This window comes from Dermatophagoides farinae, chromosome 2, assembly GCF_024713945.1.
Source record: "Dermatophagoides farinae isolate YC_2012a chromosome 2, ASM2471394v1, whole genome shotgun sequence".
In the NCBI taxonomy this organism is placed as follows: domain Eukaryota; kingdom Metazoa; phylum Arthropoda; class Arachnida; order Sarcoptiformes; family Pyroglyphidae; genus Dermatophagoides; species Dermatophagoides farinae.
In genome coordinates, this window is record NC_134678.1 from 6065392 (window position 1) to 6087932 (window position 22541).

The 22541-nt window shown below is 28.3% G+C and overlaps 2 protein-coding genes across 3 annotated transcripts; both read left to right on the forward strand.

The window, feature by feature from the left end:
• Positions 1–3145: 3145 nt before the first annotated feature.
• LOC124491315 (SCY1-like protein bma) lies at positions 3146–21122 on the forward strand. Of its 2 annotated transcripts, none has more exons than XM_047053966.2 (16): positions 3146–4440; positions 4836–5150; positions 6358–6504; positions 6653–6868; positions 7398–7514; positions 12186–12311; positions 13708–13884; positions 15821–15946; positions 17060–17173; positions 17550–17682; positions 17755–17876; positions 18012–18133; positions 18211–18595; positions 18834–19016; positions 19258–20249; positions 20986–21122. In XM_047053966.2, exons 1-15 carry the CDS (start codon positions 4228–4230, stop codon positions 19273–19275), a joined length of 2514 nt encoding a protein of 837 aa, XP_046909922.2. In that variant the 5' UTR covers positions 3146–4227; the 3' UTR covers positions 19276–20249; positions 20986–21122. The 2 variants fall into 2 exon arrangements, with proteins under 2 accessions (XP_046909922.2, XP_075584839.1); XM_075728724.1 differs by lacking the exon at positions 3146–4440 and adding an exon at positions 4559–4687.
• Positions 20885–22136, forward strand: LOC124491380 (S-formylglutathione hydrolase). The gene is made up of 2 exons (XM_047054014.2): positions 20885–21667; positions 21739–22136. Exons 1-2 carry the CDS (start codon positions 20996–20998, stop codon positions 21919–21921), a joined length of 855 nt encoding a protein of 284 aa, XP_046909970.1. The 5' UTR covers positions 20885–20995; the 3' UTR covers positions 21922–22136.
• Positions 22137–22541: the final 405 nt, after the last annotated feature.

The window sequence follows — 22541 nt, forward strand, 5'->3', positions numbered from 1 at the left end:
TTTTTTTGCTGGATCTAGCATGTTTGAAAATAATAATAATAATAATTATTATTATCTTCAACATAAATTTAAGGCAATACAAATGGTGTTCAAACTTTTATGATGATGATGATCGCAATATACCACCACCACCACCACCACCACCAAAAAAAAGAGGCGGCCATATCAATTTTTCATTGTCATTTCTGTATTATCATCTATCCAAAGACATCCAGAGACACCCATAATATCCACCCGCCTACATATATCCAAGTAAAAGAATCTAGATCAATTTTTTTTTGCTTGAAAAAAAATATTCGGAATTACAAACAAACAAACACAAAATAAAGGAAACACCTACTCTGTCACAACAACAACAACATATCGATCAACAACACACATATAGCCCCAGAGACCTAAAAGAGAGTGAAGAAGGAAAAAGAAAATTTGAAATCAAAAAAAAAATAGCAACAAAATATGTTCCTGTTTTGTTTAGTTCAAATTTTTTTTCCAGTTTTGTGGTTCATTTTTTTCGAGCAAAAGAGAGAGAGAGAGATAGAAAAATTATGGAAATTAACATCATCATCATCATCAACCAGACAAAACCAGACCTACGAGAGCCATTTTTTTGTTCTGGTCCTAGCTTTGTTTTTGGTTCGGTTCGCTGATTTTTTTTTCTCTAGCCATCATAATCATCATCATCATCATCATTATTATTATTACCGTGATCATTGCAATCATCATTATGATCCATAGAGACAACTTATTTTCAAAAAAAAAAAAAAAAATTCCTGTAGTTTCTTTTATGTTTTGGGAATGGTTGGCATCCAAAAAAAAATTGTCATTTGATTTTCTTTCTCTCTCTCTCTTGTTGATGAAATGTGTGAAATTGTTGTTGTTGGCCACCATATATTAGTATTATTCGAATTGTTTTATTTATTTATTTTTTTTTCAAATAAATTCGCTCACCATTGTTGTTGTTGGATGGTTTTTTTTTCATTTTGTTCAAAGCTCGTTGAAATCATTTGTCAATGAAGAATTTCATTATTTATTTTTATTTTTTTTTTTTTATTTTTTTGAAATGGCAACCGTTTTATTATGATTTTGGTTGTCAATGAAAAACTATTATAAACACAGGCTGTTAAATTAAACTTACTTTGATGTGTTTTTTCTTTCTCTCTTTCTCTCTCATAATGGCTGTTTATTATTATTATTATTATTATCAACCTGGTGGACAACCATCATCAAAATCATGTGGAATTTTTAATGTATGTGAAGAATAAATGAGAAAAAAAAAACAACAACAAAATAGTAAAGTGTGAAATGAAAAAAATTTGGCCTGATTCTCATTCGATTTTTATTTTTTATTTTTTGCTGTCGTTTTCTATATTTCGATTTTGTGTTTTCGTTTTGATTTTCTTTTCTTTATTTCATTTCAAATAAATTCGGAATTTTCTAAATTTTAAATTCGAATCGTTATTGCTTGTGGTTATCATCATAGGTGTTGAAGAATTTATTTTCTTTACGAATGCAATTCGATATTAAAGTTTTAAAATTGAAAGTCCATGTTCTAATGATGCGTTTGCGTTTTTTTTTATTTTTATTTCATTTTGTTTTGTTTTTGACCATTTTTTTTCATTTTATTTTGTCTTCTGGCTATTTGAATCGGTTTGTAAACCACATTCATTTATACTACATACAGATATACACAAGAGATTTAGATTTTCATCGATGAATCATGAATTGATGAAAACAAAAAACAAGGAAACCTATTTGGTTTCTTTTCTTTTTTTTCCATAAAGATATGAATTGAAAGAATTTTTCTTATTTTTGCCTCTTTCACATTCTGTCCATCTTTCTTTTTTCTTGATTTATTTCTATTCATCCATCCATCTATTTCATTGATAATAACGACAACAACAACAACAACAACAACAACAATAACAACAAGCAGTCAAAAGCCAATCCAATTTTGTCCAATTTTGGTCCCTGGTATTCATTTTTTTTCATTATTTTCTATGTCAATCGTATGTAAGAAAAAGTTTTTTTTTTCTTCTTTTTCTTTATAATATAAGAATTCTATTCATATCTTCGTGGTTGGTTGGTTGGTTAGTTGGTCGATCGATGTTATTATTTTATTAGAGTTTACATTTATTCTGTTGTCTATTTTTTTCCCATTCATTTATTTATTCGTTTATGAATATATGCATTGTTGTATTTGGTTGTATTCTGGCTGATCGTGATGTTCTTAAGGTTTTCTCTTTCTCTCTCTTTCTCTTTTTTCAGATCTTTTCCCACCTACATCAACACCACATCATCATCATCATCATCATCATCATCATCATCATCATCATCATCAATGGTCCAAGTCTCAACGGACGTACCGACCAAAAATAGACGGACGGATGAATTGGATCGATGGACGTATTACGGATGTTACATGTCAACGTCGATTTACCGATCTATTTTGTTTGGTCTGAATGTTTGTGTGTGTGTGTGTATGTGCCAAGGAATTTGCCCGTTTTTGAATTGATTCGCTATTTTATATTATGTTTGTGTATAAGTATGTATGTACCGGCGCAGTTAAAGCAAAAAAAAAGTTTTTTTTTGTTTGTTTCCAGTTTAGGTAAATTCTTCTTCGTCGTCGTCGTTTATAAACGTAATAATATATGTGTGTTGTAGAATAGAGTTGAAAATGAAAAAGAAGCCCAGCCCCGATAACATGAATTTTATGGCCCCTGTTATCATAAGAGCAAGACAAAAAAAAAATATTTGTTTGTGTGTGTGTGTGTGTATGTCTGCGTGCAAAGGAAAAAAGTGAATGAGAAAAAGCAAGAGAGGTAGAAAAGATGGGCCCAATGAAATCTATTGAACATGACTAAAGAAACGAACATAAAGTGTAAAGCTAAAAAGAGAGAGAGAGAGAAAGAAAAAAAGGCCCCAATTTGGAATGATGATGGTGATGATGATGATGATGATGGTGAATGGTATGGTTGTTGGTGATTCATACATACAGCTTCCATCGTTGTCGTAATCTTCGATGATGATGCTTGATGATGGAAGAATAAAACGAAACCCAATACACATGACCACCACCACCACCAACATCATCATCATCATCACCGTCACATTGGAATTTTTGGTTTTTGGTAAATTTTCCATCATTATTGCATCGTCGTCGTCATAGTCGTCGTCGTCGTTGTTGTTGTTGTTGTTGTTGTTGTTATTGTTATTGTTCGTTCCAAACATTGTATTGTATATATGGAGATTATTCAAAGTTAGTCGATCAGAGCCCAGGTGTGTGTGTTGTATGCCAATGTGTTTAAAATGAAAGCGGGCTTCTGATATCTGATCATCATTATTTTGCCCGCGCATTTTTGTTGTTGTTGTTGATGTTGTTGTTTTTGTAATGTATCTATCACCATTTATATTTCATTATAATGATTACCTTTATTGATGTATATCATCATTTTGTTTGATCATTAACATCATCATCGTCACTTCCGTTGCTATATCTCCATCCATATATGCACACACACACACATCATTAACATAATCATAAACGTTTTGGTATCATTCTGTGCGGTTATTTTTTTCTTTCTTTGTGGTAAATTTAAATGTGTGCATCATTTTTGGTTTTATGATTCTTGAATTTTTACGATCAGAAAAACAAAAAAAAAGAATGCGAAAAACCAACAAAAATTACGTCGAAAAAATCTAATCTAATTTATTCAACAATAATCTCATTATCATGATTAACAAGAAAAAAAAATAATCATGCAATGAAAATTGATAATCTACTTGATCAGCACTTTTTTTTCCGAATGGAATAGCGAATTTATTTTTTTAAAATAAAAGTAAAAATAAAATCAATCAATCATTCACACCGAACAATAATTGCATATCAATCAAATAAAATAACGACCTGTTGTTTTTTTTAATTTGAATTTCGTCTGATTATTGAGAAAAAAACATCCAATCCATTTTAATTGTGATAACTGCAGTGTGTGCACAATTTTTTGTTTTGTTTTTGGTTTTTGGTTTTGGTTTACAGTTAAAAGTCTTAAAAGTGAAATCTTGAATTCGTCAATGGCATCATCATCATCAACCATTATTATTGTTCAACACATAATCACAAAATCATGATTATGATTAGCCATCATCATTAGTGTTATTATAAAAGCTTTAATGCTTTCAAATACACTGATCATCAATTTTTTGTTTGTTTGTTTGTTTGTTTGTTGAAACATGTTTTCCAAATTAAAATCATCATCATCATCATCACCAAATTCGGCCAGCCCAACATTATCAACAAATTCATTTGGTGGCAGTGGCAGCGGTTGTAATAATATCGATGTCAATCCCATATCACATTATTATGAATGTGGTAAACAGATTGGTTCGGCTGGACCAGAATTGGCCTGGAAAATTTTTGATGCCGTCAGAAAAATTGATATGAAAGTAAATATTTTGTGACAAAAATTTTTTTTTCTTTTTTTTGTGGAGGGCAGCGAACGAGGGAGAGATAATAAATTGATTAATTAATTAGTCTGTCATCATCATCATCGTCGTCGTCATCGTGTATGTACGTCCAATATATAATTAGATAGTAATAGAGATGATGTTTTAGAAAACTAGCAACAAAGTTCATTATTATTTTTTTTTTTTTTTTTGGAAATTTTTCTTCAATCATTTATTTTTTCACATGGTAGGAGTTAATTGTTTTACCCTATTAATAATAATGACGATGATGATGATGATGATGATGATGATTATGCAAATACAATTTTTTGTTTACCTAAACTAAAAACTAAATATTTCATCTTATTATATTCATAATAATTATTATATATTAGGATGCATCATTATTTTTCTATGATAAACGTACGGCCGATAAATTACATAAACCAAAACGTAAAGAAATGATTGCTGAAATATTAAGATTCAGTGTACGACAATTGGATCGTTTTCGTCATCCACGTATATTGGCCATCATGCATCCAGTAGAAGAATCAAGTGATACATTAGCATTCGCTACGGAACCAATATTGGGTAGTTTGGCAAATTGTTATGAATATTTAGAAGAACGTTTACCACAATCATATGAACCATTGCCATTATTACGTGAATCTAATTTATTAGATTTTGAAATTAAATATGGATTATTACAAGTAAGTGATTATTATTTATTATTATTGGCAAGTAATTTATCTAATTTATATAATTAGTTTTGAAAAATGTGTTAATGGGAAAAAAAAATTTTCGCTTTTTGAAATTTTTTTTTCATTTCAATCCATTAATCAGAATTGGATTTTCTCTCTCTCTCTTTCTCTTTCAATTTGAAAATTGAATGAAATAGATTTAGTGTATGTGAATGGCATGTATGATATAAAACATTTAGAATCAAAGAAAAAAAAATTCTATTCATCAGAATAGGAAAAAAAATGTGATCAAACAAAATAAAATAAAAAAAAATAAAGTTTGAATTTCTATTGTGTCACAAAATGACATACAATGGTAGTAAAGTAAAGCAAACACAACGAATGTTTTACACAATAATATGATGGATGTAATAATAACCAAGTGAAACTTTATGAAAGAATATTGTGTATTGAATGAATTTTTTGTTTTGTTTTTTTTTTCTTTGATCTGGTGAATGAAAAAACTTGACTATTAGAAAAAAGTTTTCTGTTTTTGGGCCGATTATTTCCAAAAATATTGTATCGTCCGATTTTTTTTGTTTTTGTTTTTATATATTTCATATAAATTTTTCACTGTTATTTTTTCTCCATCATTGATGATCAACTATTCTTGTTTCCTGCATGATTTTCGTTGTTGTTGTTGTTGTTGTATCCAATGAGATATTGAATAGGAAATGAATCTAGTCATATTCAAATGAAAAGTTATTATTATTACGTAAAAAAAAATGACTGTCATTCGAATATTTAATCAAACGACGAAGACAGCAACATGTCGACGAGATAGAGAGAGATAGAGAAAGGCGAGATAAAAAAAATGATGATGATCTCCAATTGTAAAAGCCAGAATTTTTTCGAGAAAAAAGAGTGAAATAGATAGATAGAGAGATATATGAATTCGAGATTGAATAAATGAATATAGAAAATAAAACTTTTTCTCTTGATTTGATATCGATTTTTTTCTCTGCATTTTTAAACTTGTGCCATAATTTTTTTTTTTGGAATAATAAAAATGTGACAAAATTTTTTTTTTCAATTTCTATTCTCAAAGAAATGTGCATTCAATTTCCATTCTAAATGTATATCATTTTTTTTGTTCTCTTTTTTTCTCATGTTAATCATTTTCAACATAAACGAAAAATCTATTTGGATGTTGAACGAAAATGATAAATTTGTATAGATTGTCGAAGCATTGATACATTTACATCATAATTGTAAAGTGATTCATCGAAACATATCACCACAATCAATATTGATCAATAAAAAAGGCACTTGGAAATTGGCTGGATTTGAATTTGTGGAAAAATGCAATGATAATGATATAATGGTCAGTCATCATACTGATATTAAATGACAAGATGATGATAACAAAGAAACAAACAAACAACAAAAAAATAGATTTTCATCACATTAAATTCTACATTATTTATCTTCTGTTTTTTATTTTTATTATTATTTTTTTTCTTTGATATTAGAATGTCATTCCATGTCAACCATATACTAGCAAATTACCAAAAATGGGACAACCAGATTTAGATTTTACAGCTCCTGAAGTACAAACACAATCATTATGTACACCAAATAGCGATATGTTTTCATTGGGACTTTTGATTACGTTCCTTTATAATAATGGACGATCATTGATTACGGCCAATCTTAATGCATCCAATTATCTCAAACAACTTGATTCGGTAAGCATGGAAAACAAAACAAAACAAAAAAAATCAATGTTATTTCTTCTCATTTGAATAAATATTATATCATCGGACAAGAATATACAAGAATGAAAGAATAAAACAAAAAAAAACAAAAAAAAAGAAAAATAAAATAAATAAAATATTCAACGACCAAGTTGAACGGCTGTGGCCATCATGAAAATAATGAACGAGAATGAAAAAAAAAAATTCTAATGTATTTTCTTTTCTTTTCTTTTCTTTTCTTTTTTTTACTTGATGTTAACATATCTATTTTTTTTTCTATTCCAATCCACTTGAACAATATATGATGACAACAACAACAACTACGATAACAACAAATGGCTATTGCATTCCGTTGAAATCGCTTTTTTTTACTTTCTTTCATTTTCTTCATCATCATCATTGATGACGATCATGGAACTATTTGAAAAAAACCCGTACATCTGCCTACTCTCACACACACACACACACACACACACATCGTGTGTATTATATTATTATTATTACTATCGAATGTAAATAGCTAAACGTATCGCTCAATCAATTGCTGCCAAACATTCCATCTGGACTACATGAATCATTGAAAAGTTTACTTGAAATCGATTATAAAAAACGTCCAATTTCACAAAATTTAACAACGGTAAGCATCATGATCAGAATCAAAATTTTTTTATTTCAATTTTTTTTCCATGTTTTGTTTCGTTTGTTTGGGTTTCCATTATCATTATATATTCATATAGTTATTATGAACGAGTGAGAAAAAGAGAGAGAGAGAGAGTGAAACGATTATTGGTGTCCGCTCATTTTGTAATTCTCGTTCAATTTTTTTTTTGTTGCTGAAAAGAACCCGTTTTTTTCTTTTTCTCTTGATTCTCAACTTGTGATGATGATGATGATGACGATGATGATATTGATTACAAATTGCAATTTCATCATTATACCCACATACAATTTTTTCTTTTCTAACAAAGAAAAAAAAGGGCAACAAGAGAGCGAGCGAGAGAGAGAAAAAAAAGAGAATCGGCCGTTTTTTATGGCCCATTCACAAGTGTATGTGAAAAAAATTTCTTGGAAAGATCCAATCTCTGATACTCGAACTACAAGAATCTCCTTCACACACACACACACACACACACATTGTGTTTCGATGTTTCGACATTACTATCTTTGCCATTTTGCCATAAAACACATATAGTCAAATTAAAGTTAAGTCTTGATATTAAAAAAAAAAAATCTAAATGAGCTCAAAGTTTTCAGATGTGATAGATGAATGATGGTGTTGTGTGTGTGTGGAATTGTTAGTTATACGCGCTGAACAGGGAATAATTTTATATTTCTGGTTTTTTTTTGTGTGTGTGTGTGTGTGTGTGTAATTCACTTTAATCATAATGATCCTAAACTGATGAAATAAACGAAAGACATGAACAATCAGATAAATGGGGAAAGTGGAAATAGAAGGCCCAAAAAAAAAACAGAATTGAAAGACGTATTTTGCCCTAAAAAAGATTTCGTATATTTTTTTCGAACATTCATAATAACGACGACGATAATAATAATAATAATAACCAACCAACCAACCAGCTAACATGAGCAATAATTGTGAACATCGATTGTTCTATTTTTTTTCATTATTTTCTACATTTTTGTTCTCCTCTTGAATTCCATTATTGTTTGTGTATTTTTTTTTCTTTATTTTTAAACACATTGCAAAAATATAGATTGCCCAGACCAATTTTTTCCGTTGGGGCCACAATGAAGCTGAACTCAGTGTTGATACAATTCTCTTCAATTCTTTGTGTGTGTGTTTCCATGTCCATTGAATGATCATCTAATACGTGTAAATAGTGAAAAAAGGGGAGAATATAAAATGTTCATTTTTTTTTAGTCAACCTATGTGCCATTTATTTTTATTATTGTTGGAACAATTTTTTTTTCTCTTTTGAATTAGAAACCAATGAGAGGAGCCTATTGAGACTTTATCAAATCTTCTTTTTTTTGTCTTTATGATTCACTATACTACTACTGGTTTTTTCCCATCATAACGTTCTTTTTTTTTTTGTTATTTTTTTCGGCTCTCTGCACCACTTGGATTGGATTGATTGGGCAAACCGATTTAAAACACACACACATACAAATACATTATAAGCAATATATTAGATTGAATAAAAATATTTTGAGTTTACACAATATTATGTCGTATCATCATCATTGCCATTATAATCATTATCATCATCATCATCCTCATATTAAAGTATTTGTGTCGGTGTGTGGGTGCAATGAAAAACCTTTCTATATTTATTTATTTATTTATTTATTTTTGATACCAAATTCTTTCTCTCCATTTGGATTTATCCTAAAATCGTGGCTATAATACGCGTCTTATACCAAAAAAAAAAATATTGGTAAATAGTCTCATTTTTTCAAATAATAGTTACTTTATGAGGGAAAAAATTACTGTAGTTGCTGCATCTTATAGCCACGATTTTAGGGTACTTTAAATCGTAAAAGAAATCTGAATTGAACGAACGAACAAATGAATAAATGAATGGTTGAATGGATATGTCAATATAAACACACTCAAAGAGAGACACAGCAAGGAAGAATTCAATGGGTAAAAGTCATTGGTGTAAAATGATTTCAATTGTCGATGCAAGCAAGCAAGCAAGTGTGTGTGTGTGTGTATCCAAACAAAACATAATTCTTTCTATATTTTATTTTCACTTATTCTTGTGAAAATCGAAGTTTTTTTTTATTCTCTTTTTTTTATACTTTTTCTATCTTGATCTGCTTATAGTTATTGGTGTGTAGAAAAGAATAAGAAGATGATGGTGAAAAAAAAAATAAAATTAGAGAAAATTAAAAACCAAAGAAAAAAAAATCCCATAGAAAATCAGGATTTTAAATCCCTGAAAAACGTTGTTATTCTATGCAGTGTTTTGAATACGATACAATAAATTTCCACAAACATCCTGTGGAAAAAATATCAATGGAAAAAAAGCCAAGAAAAGAAGAAATCAAAAATTTTTTTTTCTCTTTCTCATCTTTTGTTGCCTAAATCCATTGACGAAAATAAAATGAAAAACAAATAGATAATGATGAAACACCGATAAACATACACACACAAACACACACACACACAGAGACAAAAACAAAAAGATTGACGTCGGCTAATAGAAAAAAAAGCAAAGAATATTCTTCTTGCCTTGTCTAAAGATTTCCAAATTTAATTTATTTTCTCTCTTTGTCTCTCTCTCTCTCTCTCTGTGTGTGTATGTATCACATTTTTGGTGTTCGGTATTTGTTTACCCAAGTTTGTTTGTCTCATTCAATCACACACACACACACAGACACGAACATTTTTACTTTTCATTTGTATCAGAATAAATAGATGTCTTCTTAAGAATCAATGACAACAATAACAACAACAATAATAATAATAACAAAGACCGACAATCCATGAAGAATGAAACTAAATAGATAGATAGATAGATGGATGGATGGATGAATGACAAAACTAAAACTTGGCAATTTAGATTCAAAACATCCACAAAAATACACACACACACACACACACATTACTGGGCCAAAAAAAAAACCTAGAGACAAATTTAGAACACAAAAAGAGAGTGTGAGAGAAATTATATAATGCTAATAAGATGTATCACTGTATACACTTGTATCATACACAAATACCGATTTTTACTTTAGTGGCCGTTAGTGTAATAATTTTTTTTTCTTTCTCACATTTTTTTTCTCTCTCTCTCTCTCTCTCTCTCTCTCTCTCTCTCTCTCTTATTCTCTTCATTTGTCGTCAAGTAAATTGTTCTTTGGTTTTGGAGATTCTTTTTTCCTTTTTTTCTTATTCTTGTTTCAAATATACATTTATTCATTTATATTATTATTGTGTATTATATATCTTACTTATTTGTATACAAATGAATTAGTAATGGCTGTGATGATAATGATAATAAGAATAATAAGAATAATAATAACAACAACAACAACAACAACAACAAAGAAAAAAAGCAATTTATAACAATATAATCGTGATTCTATTCTGTATGGATGTAAGGATTTGTCATTAAGGTTTATAATAGGAACATGATGATGATGAGCTCATAAACAATCTAAATATTTATATGTGATGATGATGATGATGATATACAGAATAAAATGAGAAAAAAAACATTACATTGTCTTTATTGATAAATGATGAAAGTTTTACTTTACTTTTTCGCTTGCTTGCTTGCTTACTTGTTTACCCGAGCCTAGATATATATATAGCGTAATATCGATATTATTTGTAGCATTCCCGTTATGTTCTATGAGAATGAAAAAATGTTCATCATCTATTAGAAAAGATACAAAAGATTTTTTGGAACAACACATACACACACACACCAAACACAAATCGAATCACAAAAAAAATACAATACAATAATAACAAGAAATGCAACAGCCATTGCACAGACAATGGCAATGACAATGGATAACAAAAAATAAAAATAAAAATAAAAATAAAAATAAAATGAATGGATGCTTTCATCAATGAACAAATAACCAGAAAAAAATACAAGAAAAAAAAGTACGATATAGATACTCACAAACAGTAAAATCTCAACAAAACACAAGAAAACAATACACACACACACACACAAATAGATAACTGATTTGGAACAATACACCATCAATTCATTCATTCATTCATTCACGTTTCATTGTGGTCATTTGTATTTTATGTTTGGTTCAATTCATTTTGTTTTGTATTGTGAATTTATGTCCATTTTGTGTGTGTGTGTGCTGGTGGTGGTGTTCGTTTTGTCCTCTCTTTTTTTTTTTTTTTTATTCAACTAAAGTGGGCCATAAATTAGCAACAATTCACAAATGAAACAACAACAAAAACAACAACAACAAAAACAGCATCAAAACATGTGTGAATAAACTAAATGTTTGAATGTGCAAAAAAAAACGAATTCATAAAAAAAATATTCAAGTGAGATTTGAACAAAAAAAACACGCATATAATTTACGATATATGATGATATAGCATAAAATTTAAGAAAAAAAAATTTTCTAAATTTAATTTGCTAAAAAAAACTGGAATATTCTAAAATATGTCTGTCTTTGTCTGTTTTGATTGTTATACCATACCAGACACACACACACACACACACACAGATTCATGACAATTTAAAAATTTTCTATCTCTCTTCACAATTTATTATTCTTTTCTTTCATATTTTTTTTTCACTCTCTCTCACCATTTCCTAATTCATTGCATTCATGCATTTTCATTTCCATTTTTTTTTAGTCCAAATATTTTGTCGATCCCAGTGTACAGGCCTTACATTATTTGGATATAATTCAAATGAAAGATTCTGTTCATAAATCAAATTTCTATCATAATTTAAAGAATCTTTTACCATCAATACCAACGGCAAGTATATATATATATTTTTTTTCTTCTAATTTTAAAATTTAAAATTTATTGCTGCTAATCATTTATTTTAATTTTCAATTGTTATGAAATTTTTTTTTATTTTATTTTATTTTCAAAATTCATTCATGAAAATAATAATGATGATGATGATGATGATGATGGTGGTGGTGGTGGTAGATCATCAGAATGCACAAGAATTATTTCGTAATGAATAAATGAGTGTCTCTTTTTTTTTACAGCATCCACTGCTGTATATATTGTATTACATCTGTTTTTTTTGTTTGTTTGCTACTTTATCCAATCAATACAGTTTATATTTACAGTTTTTGAATCTGTTATAAATAAAAAATAAGTGTTCAGTAAAGAAACCATATCAATATATTCACAAATAATAATTATTTATGAGCTTTTTTTTGCATTCATTTCATTCTGCTTTGTGTGTGTGTGTGTGTGTGTGTGTGAAAGCAAAAAAAATGAACAGAATTATGGCAGTGAAGCCGACTTTTTCGTTGCACACACACACACACATGATCAATATATATTGTCATTATATTTATTATTATAATGCTCATTAATAATTGCAAGCAAACAAAATATTGAATCAAAACAATAAAGAATATATGAATCAAACAAACAAAAAACTATTGAAATTTTTTTTTCTGTTGTTGCTGTTGTTCTTTACACGTTATTATCGTATGTTTATTCTTTTGTTTTTTTTTTTTTTGATGCATGGAAATTTAATATATATAATAAAAGTAGTTTCAATGTTAAATCAACATTTATCGATGTGCACTGCACATTAACACACAGACACACACGCACAAAGGAAATCCAGTACGGATCTAATCTTTTTCATGTAGATCTTATAGCCAATAATAATCAGCAATAGCAACAGCAACAGCAACAACGATACAATGATAATGATGATGATAACCTAATTGAAATGGAGCACTAAGCTAACAATAACAGTAACAGTAACAACAACAACAAAAAAAAGACCAATAACAATATTGTGAATTCCTGGGAATTGAAATTTACAATTTTTTTTTGCAAACGAATGCAATTTTCTTTATATATAATATATAATCGTTTATTACGCTGTGTGTGTGTGTGTAAATGTGTGAATGAATTGTATAGAGAATAGGAGAGAAAAAACAAAATCGGATAAAAGAAATTATATTCGCTTCAAATGATTATAATTACTATGATTATTTTTTATTATTATCATCATCATCATCATCATTATTATTATTTCAGATTGATCAGAATCTAATTTGTTGTTGATTATATATTCATCCATGATGATGATGATTATAACTTTTAATTATTGTTTTCCAAATGGTTTTTTTTCTTCTTCTTCTCTTTTCATTATTATACACTACAATATATATAGAAATTATGGTATCAACACATACTGCCATCGATGGTATGCGAATTAGAAAGTCCCGAAGTATTGGCTGCAGCATTACAACCAATCATTCATATGATCAATAGATCTACATTGGAACAATTTCAAGAATTTATTCTACCATTTATTAAAAATATTTTTCAAATGCCAAAGTCTGTTCAAGTAAGTTTTGACATATGTAAAAATATGTCTTTTTGTGCGTGTGTGTGTGTGTATTCATTCTTTTTTCTTCGATTATTCGATCGTTGATGATTGTTGTTGTTGTTGTTGTTGTGTTGCTAAATTACGTATTTTTTTTCTTGCTTACTTGTCTGACGAATAATAAACATTTATCGAGTTTATTATGTTTGTTCATCAGAATTGATAATAATAATAATAATAATGAAGATTATTGTCAATAATAATAATGTAGTGAATGAAAATGAAAATTTCATTGGAATTTTTGGCTTTGTTTGCCATTTCTATATTCTAATCAAAGAAAAAAAATATATATATATTGTCATCAAACAAATTCTAAGCATGTAAGAATTCATCAAGAAAAAAAAAACAAAATGAATGAATGAACGGATGAATTTAAAATTATGACAATTTTGCCTTGTAATTCATTCAGTTGACATTCATTCCAATAATATGATAATTCTAAATTTAAGATCGACAATTTTATCATTCATTCATTCATTATTTCTAAGCAGAAAAAAAGATGATGATGATAAAATTCAAAATTTTTTTTTTTTTGATGATTGTCAAAATATAGTAGTAGTAGTAGTAGTTTATATGTGTATTAGCATTGTTGCTTTTCTTCACCATTACCATGAAGATTATCATAATGATTATAATAATAATGATGATGATGATGATGATCATGACGTCAACACTCTTGATGATATTTGATAATGATAATAATTCTCAAGAGTCATATTCTTCTAGTTTTTTTTTTTTCGTTTGTTTGTTTGTTTGTTCATTGTTAGTTTGATTAAAGAATTTCAACTTACCGAATTTATTCTCTTCATTTTATTTTTTTTTTTTTTTTACATCATGCATACTCTACCACATACATACATACAAAATTCGTTTTTTGTTCTCCACCTTTTCTATGTAGTGAAACATTTTTTTTATTTCACTCTAGGCTTTTTCCTATGAATTCTTTTTTTTTCTTTTTTACGGATTTTAAAATGTAATATAATAGTAATATATATAAAAAAAACCAAATGAAAATCTGAAATCTAAATTTTCGAAATGTATGTAAGCTTCATTATCATCATCATCATCGTTTTTGCTCACATTTCATGTAATATTATTCTACAGTGTTTGCAACTTTCTTTTTTTTTGTTTACATTGTTCTTTGGTTCTTTTTTTTAACAATTCTACCCTCATTTAGTAGTAATACGTAGTCTCTCTCTCTCTTTTTCTCTACCCATGTATACTGCACTAATGCGATATTTCCCTTTCTTTTCAACATAAATGAAAAATTCTACAATTCATTTCTATAACTTGAAAGAGGGGGAGAGAGAGAGAGACATAAGTCAAGTTAGTTAAATTCTCATACCAAAAGAATCAAGAAGCAAACTTACAAAATAAAATATATATTAAAGTACCATGAAGAATCTATTAGTGAATTTACTAAAATAGAAAATAGAATAGGCGAGAAATAGAATAAGAATAAGAATAAGAATAAGAATAGAAATAGAATACCACACATATACATGCACACATAAGAATCAATAAAATTGCTGAAAATGACAGTTTTTTTTCCATTTCATTCGTTTGTTAGTTTGTTCAAAAAAAAAAAAAAAATATATATCTAGAAAAATGAACGATTTTTTTCTGAAAAAAATGACTGAAAATGACAATTTTTATTTTTATGTGCGTGTGTGTGTGTGTGTGTGTACCAAGAAATTCGAAAAAAATAATAATAATAATCGATCGATTTTGTTGTTATGCTTCATTTTTCATTTGCCAATTTTGTCATCATCATCATCGTCTTCGTATGAATGTCGTGTCCTGTCCTGTCCTGTCCTGTCCCGTTCCGGGTGTTTCCATTTGAAATACGTATTTTCAAATTGGAAATCATCAACATCATGATCGAACAAAATCGAAGGCTACCGTTACATTACTGGAAAATATTGACATACTGATGTTAAAAACATGTACAAGTGATTTTTTCCGTACGGAAATTGTGCCAATGATATGCAATGCATTTGATTCAAGTACACCACAGATTCAGGTATGTATATTGATTCTTTTTTTTTCTCATGGTGTTCTGTTCTTATCATCCTATATGTATAATGACATTGATTTACATTTTACCATTTTATTCATTACACACTGATAATGCTATTGACCATTTATTTGAAAAATCAATCGTTTTTTTTCTTTCATCATCAATGTTATCACAGAATTTGAATGCTTTAGGCATTGACATTATTATGATAGTAGAATGGTCTGGTTTTTTGGTGATTTTTGTTAATATTTCACTAGATTTTTTTTGCATATTTTTCATATATTAATGTTCATTAATCTGGATGACATGGCACTTAAAGTGTTAATAATATTTATTTTACCGTTATATCTAAAACATTCTAATTCACTGAATGTAGATAGATACCTATAGCTATTGTATTGCTAATTAAGACACCTTATATAACTTCTATATATCAGGAAAAAAAATAACATAATCCTTCGATCATATTAGCACCAACTTTACAGACAACAAAAAAAAAAAAAAAATGAAAGTAGAAGTTGGTCTGCAATCTGTCAATAGTTGGTAGGAATGAACACATTTGATTTGCAAGACTGGCCGACTAGTCGGTGTAATGTAGCCAAAGCTTAAGGATCAGATTCAGAAAAAAAACATGAAAAAAAACATTCTAAACACATCAATTAGTTTGATAGACAGACAATCGATATTTTTTCAATCGATATTTAGATATAGACTAAAAGTTGATTGAATTCCAATTAATCATCAGTGTTTTGATGGTGGGAAAGGTCGGGGGGGGAGTAGATAGAAAAAATGATTGTCGAACATTTATTTATTATTATTTATCATTACTATATGTCTTTATTTTGATTCTCAAATAATTTTATTCTTGTTCATTCTTTTTTTTTTCTCCGCCCATTCATTTATTTGTACGTCTATCATTGTCATATATTTTCCGGGATATCTTTTCAATCGATATACTTATACACATGTGTGTGTGTGTATGGGCGTCATTTTTATGGAATTTTTTGAACTTTTCTGAACTGCCACAACATCATCAAAACATTAACATCGATACACCGAACACCAAAAAAAAACGACCAATCGAATCAAAATAAAAAATAAAAAAAAAAAAAATAGTCGGCAGCAATGTCGGCCTTATCACAAGTGATTGATCATCTGGATGAAGTAACCATTAGGCGAATGATTTTACCAAAAACTAAACAACTGTTTGACATCAATGCCGATGTTAAGGTATGATATAGATACACACACACACACATGTGACAAGGTAGCTCATTGATCTTTTTCTCTTTTTTCTCTTTTTCTTCATGATAATTTATTCTATTTCTTCATATGCACCAACTTTCATTTTCTTCAAAAAAAACAAAAAAAAAAAAAAAAAAAAACAAACACTACCGTTGGCTATATATATTGATCATTTACAATTATTATTATTATTAATATCAAACAAAATTGATCGATTTTTTTCAAATTGATTCAATCTGATTCATCATGATTCTATTATCATCGTACACATCACAAATAAATATCAATGGAATGGGGGACGGTGGAAAAAAAATTGAATTCCGATACTTTTTTTTTACACGTTCATTTAACATTTTCATAGATTCAAATCAATATATTGATATGTATTGAAAAAGTTATTGGAAATCTAGACAAATCCGATATACTTGATGATGTATTACCTATGATTATGCGTGCCCGTATACAAGATGTTTCCGTTTTGATTATAGTGATAAGTAAATTCATCATTATCGATTTTTTTCTTGTGATTTGTGAGTGAATTTTATTTTCTTTTTCTTTCAAAATAGACATATGTAAATTAATGATGATGGACACGAAAAAATATGGCATTACAGTCAATATTTTGGCAATGAAAATTATGCCTGCATTAGTACCGGCATTGGCTAATGTTAATTTAAATATAGATGAAGTAAGTAAATATTTATTTGTTCATTCTCTTTTTGACAAGATGTTTTTTTTCGTGGGTGATGGCAAAGGAAAAACAAAAATCTTTATTGAAAATTGATTGTTTTTTTTTTGTTTTGTTTCATTTGTTACTTTTCAGTTCAATGATCTGGTCAGTTTATTAAATGAAATGTTGACATATGTTGCTAAAACTCAACGAAATAAATTGGTGCTAGAGAAAAATAATAATATAACTGTGACGACAATCAAAATTCCTGAAATGTAAGTTCCAATATATTATTTGCATAACATTTTCTAATCTCTCGTTCTTCTTTTTTTTTTTTTTTTTTTTTTGTTAGTACCGAATCATTACGAGAATCGAATACAACATTAAATAATATAAATTCATTAGGATCATATCCTCATCGTCCACCATCATTACGTCTTGAATCAAGACGTACATCAATCAGTATGGATGATGTTGTTCGTCGTGCTTCCCTTACATCAGCTGCTTCCAGTCCAGATTCAAATCTACTTCGTGTACAAGCTCATTTACCTGGTCGTCGTCATTCGGATAATACAATATTACCACCTAGAATTTTAGTTGCACCATCAACTCCTACCACTTCGTTTTCATTGTCAAGAGGACCAAGCACAAGTAATTTAAATGCACGTCGTCATTCATCAATTGTTGGATTGAAAGAGATGAAAGATTCAAAAAATTTCATTCCCAATATACCAAAGGCAAGTTTTTTTTCCATTCTATTTTTTTTTATTTCATTCTATTCATCATTCAATAAAACACATTGATTCGCTGATATACTATTTGATTATTCTAATCATGTATTCTATTTTTTTTCTCTTTCCTTTTTTTTTCTTTGATTCATTTTGTTTTTTTTTTCAAAAAAAAAACTTTTTTTTTTGCCCTTCACTTTTTGATTCGATTGGTAACAAACAACCTACATACAACACACACACACAGATTTCCCATAACATATCCAACAATCTTGGTATTGAATCATTTTTATCAAGTCGTTCAAGCGGTCGTCGATATTCAGCTGTACCAACATTTGATAAACTTAATTTTTCATCATCATCATCATCATCATCACATCATCATAAGAATACAAGCACAAATCTATTACAGACTATCGGCACTGGTGTGGTAAGTGTAAATAAAATGTATACATACACATACACATTTTACATTACAATATATCGATTTACATTATTTACATATATTGAATATATAATCTTCATCTATTCAGATTTGTTTTATACAAATTCAAATCTTTAAAACAAAAACAAAAAAAAAAAATATCACATATGGATTTGATCGCTAAGTCAATAAACTTTTTTTTTCTTTTTTTTGTTTTGTTTTCTATTCATTTTCTTCCAATTCATAGCAACAACTATTCAAATGAATGATGTTCCTGAAACAAAGCTGGTCCATATACATAGATTTATCATGAAGAAAAAAAATTCATGATATTCAATCTTCACTTGAACATACATCAATCTGAGATAACGAAAAAGAAAAATCATTCTTTTTTTTCGTCATCGTAACAAAAATCTACATTTATGTCCACGTTCAACACAAACGCACACACATTTTATGCAAAATTCTCCAAAAAAAAGAAAGAAAAAAAGAAATTTGACCAAAGAATTGACTAAAAAGTATTATTATTTGAACCATTTAAAGTGGACTATGAATGTGCACGATCAAACATCTTTATCAGCAAATGAAAAAAAAAAGAAAAAGAAATATGGCATGATATTTGGACAATTTTTTCGGTACAATGATATGAACGATAAATAAAATGAAACTCAATGATGAATTTTCAAACGTGATATTCAACATGATCATCATTATTTATATATGAAGCCATATCATGTCATAATGTTCAGTTTTCATTCATTGAAAAACATGAAACCAAAACATAATTACTTAATCATCATATATGTATTGATTATAAATTTCTATTTCGAAAGCCGAGCCAATCAATCAATATATTTTCGATTGATACATTTTAATAACTTCTAACCTTCATACACACACATAAATACACTTTTATGCCAAAAAAAAAACATTAAACCACTCAATCAACATGAAATTTTCTTTTCACATTTCGGCTCACTAAAACGATATAGAACGATTATATTTGTACCGAGATTGATGAGATAGTGTTCACCAAAAAAAAAATTGCTCATTCAAATTAATATTATTTCCAATAATTTAATCCAAATTATCAATTTATCAATCAATCGAACACACACACACACACACACACACACACACACAATCACAAGTTATTCAATGGATGATTTTTTTTCTTTCTTGTTCGTTTTTTTTTCTTCTCTCACAAATTCATTTGCAACAACAAAAATCACTAAAAAGGTTATCCACATTTAACATTTCATTCATCACATTTTACGTAATTTAAGTGTTTTCAAAATGAATATTTTTTTAATTGTTATCGCTATTTATTTGTTAATCCGTTTATTGATGATCATAATTATTTGATTGATTTATTTCGATTTTTCTTTTTTTTCCAGTTATTGTTATCCGATTAGGATTGTTAATATTGATTAATTAATGAATGACAATTGACCACATTTATATACAGACACACACACACACACATTCACTCACAAGAAACTATTCATTTTTATCAAATATGGAAAAGCTCAAGCAAAATAATGATGAACCATCAATGATCATTGGTTTTTTATGGTTCAAAATATCTTTTTCGATATTTAATTCGGATATATATACATAGTTAGCATATGGATAGTATTTTTAAAGAAAATTTTATGTCAATAATAATATTAATTATTAATAATAATAATAATTTTTCATGTTGAAAATTTGAAAAAAAAATTTCGAGTCTTAGTTTCATTTTAGAACCATAGATGGTGTCAGCATTGATGAGTTCTATCATCACTAAATATATACAAACAAATAATAAAAGTAGTGTATGCGTGCATGTGTGTGCCACTATATATATATATAAATAAAGTATAAAAGTTACCATTCAAACTTGATAAAAATCAACATTTGTGATAATTTGTGTCGACGTTTTTGTTTTACGATTTAATTGAATTTTTTTTTTGTAACGTTTGTTAATTACTAGTGTGATCATCATGGCTCAATTTCAGCGTATTTCAAGATCGAAATGTTTTGGTGGTTTTCAAGAAGTTTATTCATTTTTTAGCAAAGAACTTCAATGTACAACTCGATTCTCGATTTATATTCCACCGAATGTAAACAAAGAAAATCCGGCTCCAGTTTTATATTGGCTTTCAGGATTAACCTGTACTGAAGAGAATTTCATTATTAAATCTGGTTTTCAACGATATGCAGCAGAATTTAATCTGGTTGTCGTTGGTCCTGACACTAGCCCACGTGGTTGTAATATCGAAGGTGAAGATAAAGATTGGGATTTTGGAACGGGTGCTGGATTTTATGTAGATGCAACAACTGAAAATTATAAAAACCATTATCGCATGTATTCCTATGTTGTAAATGAACTTCCTACTGTTGTGGAAGAAAATTTCCCGGTCATTCAAGGACTTCGTTCAATATCTGGTCATAGTATGGGTGGTCATGGTGCTTTAATTTGTGGTATTAAAAATCCTGGATTATACAAAAGCGTTTCGGCATTTGCACCAATCAGTAATCCGATCGCCAGTCCATGGGGACAGAAATGTTTCAAAGGATATATTGGTGAAAATCAAGAAGATTGGAAACAATGGGATGCAACCGAATTGATTGGCAAATATAATGGTCCAGATCTTCATCTGATGATCGATCAGGTATTTTGTATTTAAATTTTTTAAAAATTGTTTTATTAATTTCATTAATTTAATTTGATTATCATTGACAGGGTTCTGAAGATCCATATTTGGACCATTTGTTTCCGGATAATTTTGTTGAAATGTGTAAAAAATATTCCATACCATTGGATTATCAATGTCAAAATGGATATGATCATGGTTATTTTTTTGTCGGCACATTTCTTCAACGACATTTAAAAATGCATGCAGATGTGTTGAAATCTTCAAAATAAACATGGAATCAAAATTATTTTGAAATCTAATCTAATCAAGAAAAGAATATAATTATGATTTTCCACAAACAAATCTGTTCAAAACAAATTTTTTTTACCGAAAATAAACAAAAAAAATTTGTTCATAAATCTTTGCGAAAGACAAAAAAAAAATAAAAAACGTGACAAGAAAACAATTTGTTATAAATAATAATAAAAAAATCGATTCATATTGATCATCATCATCATCTTCGTTGCCGTTGTCACAATTCTACTGGTAAATTGTCAACTTATTTTTTTTTCTCTCAACTAAACCGTTGTAAATTGGCTTTATTTGCTCGAAATTAAGTTAATGGCTGAAACTTCATTGGGTCCAGTTGGGTTTTGTCAATACTTATTTGCAATATGGCTTGACAATTTTTTTTTTCGTAAATTTTTTCTCTTTTATTACATCATAAAAAATATTTGTTTTTTCTACATTCGTTTTGTTTATTCTGAAATTTTTTTTTCGCGCGCTCGCACTTGTTTACTTTTCATTAGTAGCAAAATGCGTTCACTTTTCCAATGTTTGCGTGGTTATCACATTTTTTTTTTTTTTTTTTTTGAAAAAAAAAAATTTATTTCAGAAGCCAGTTTTTTAC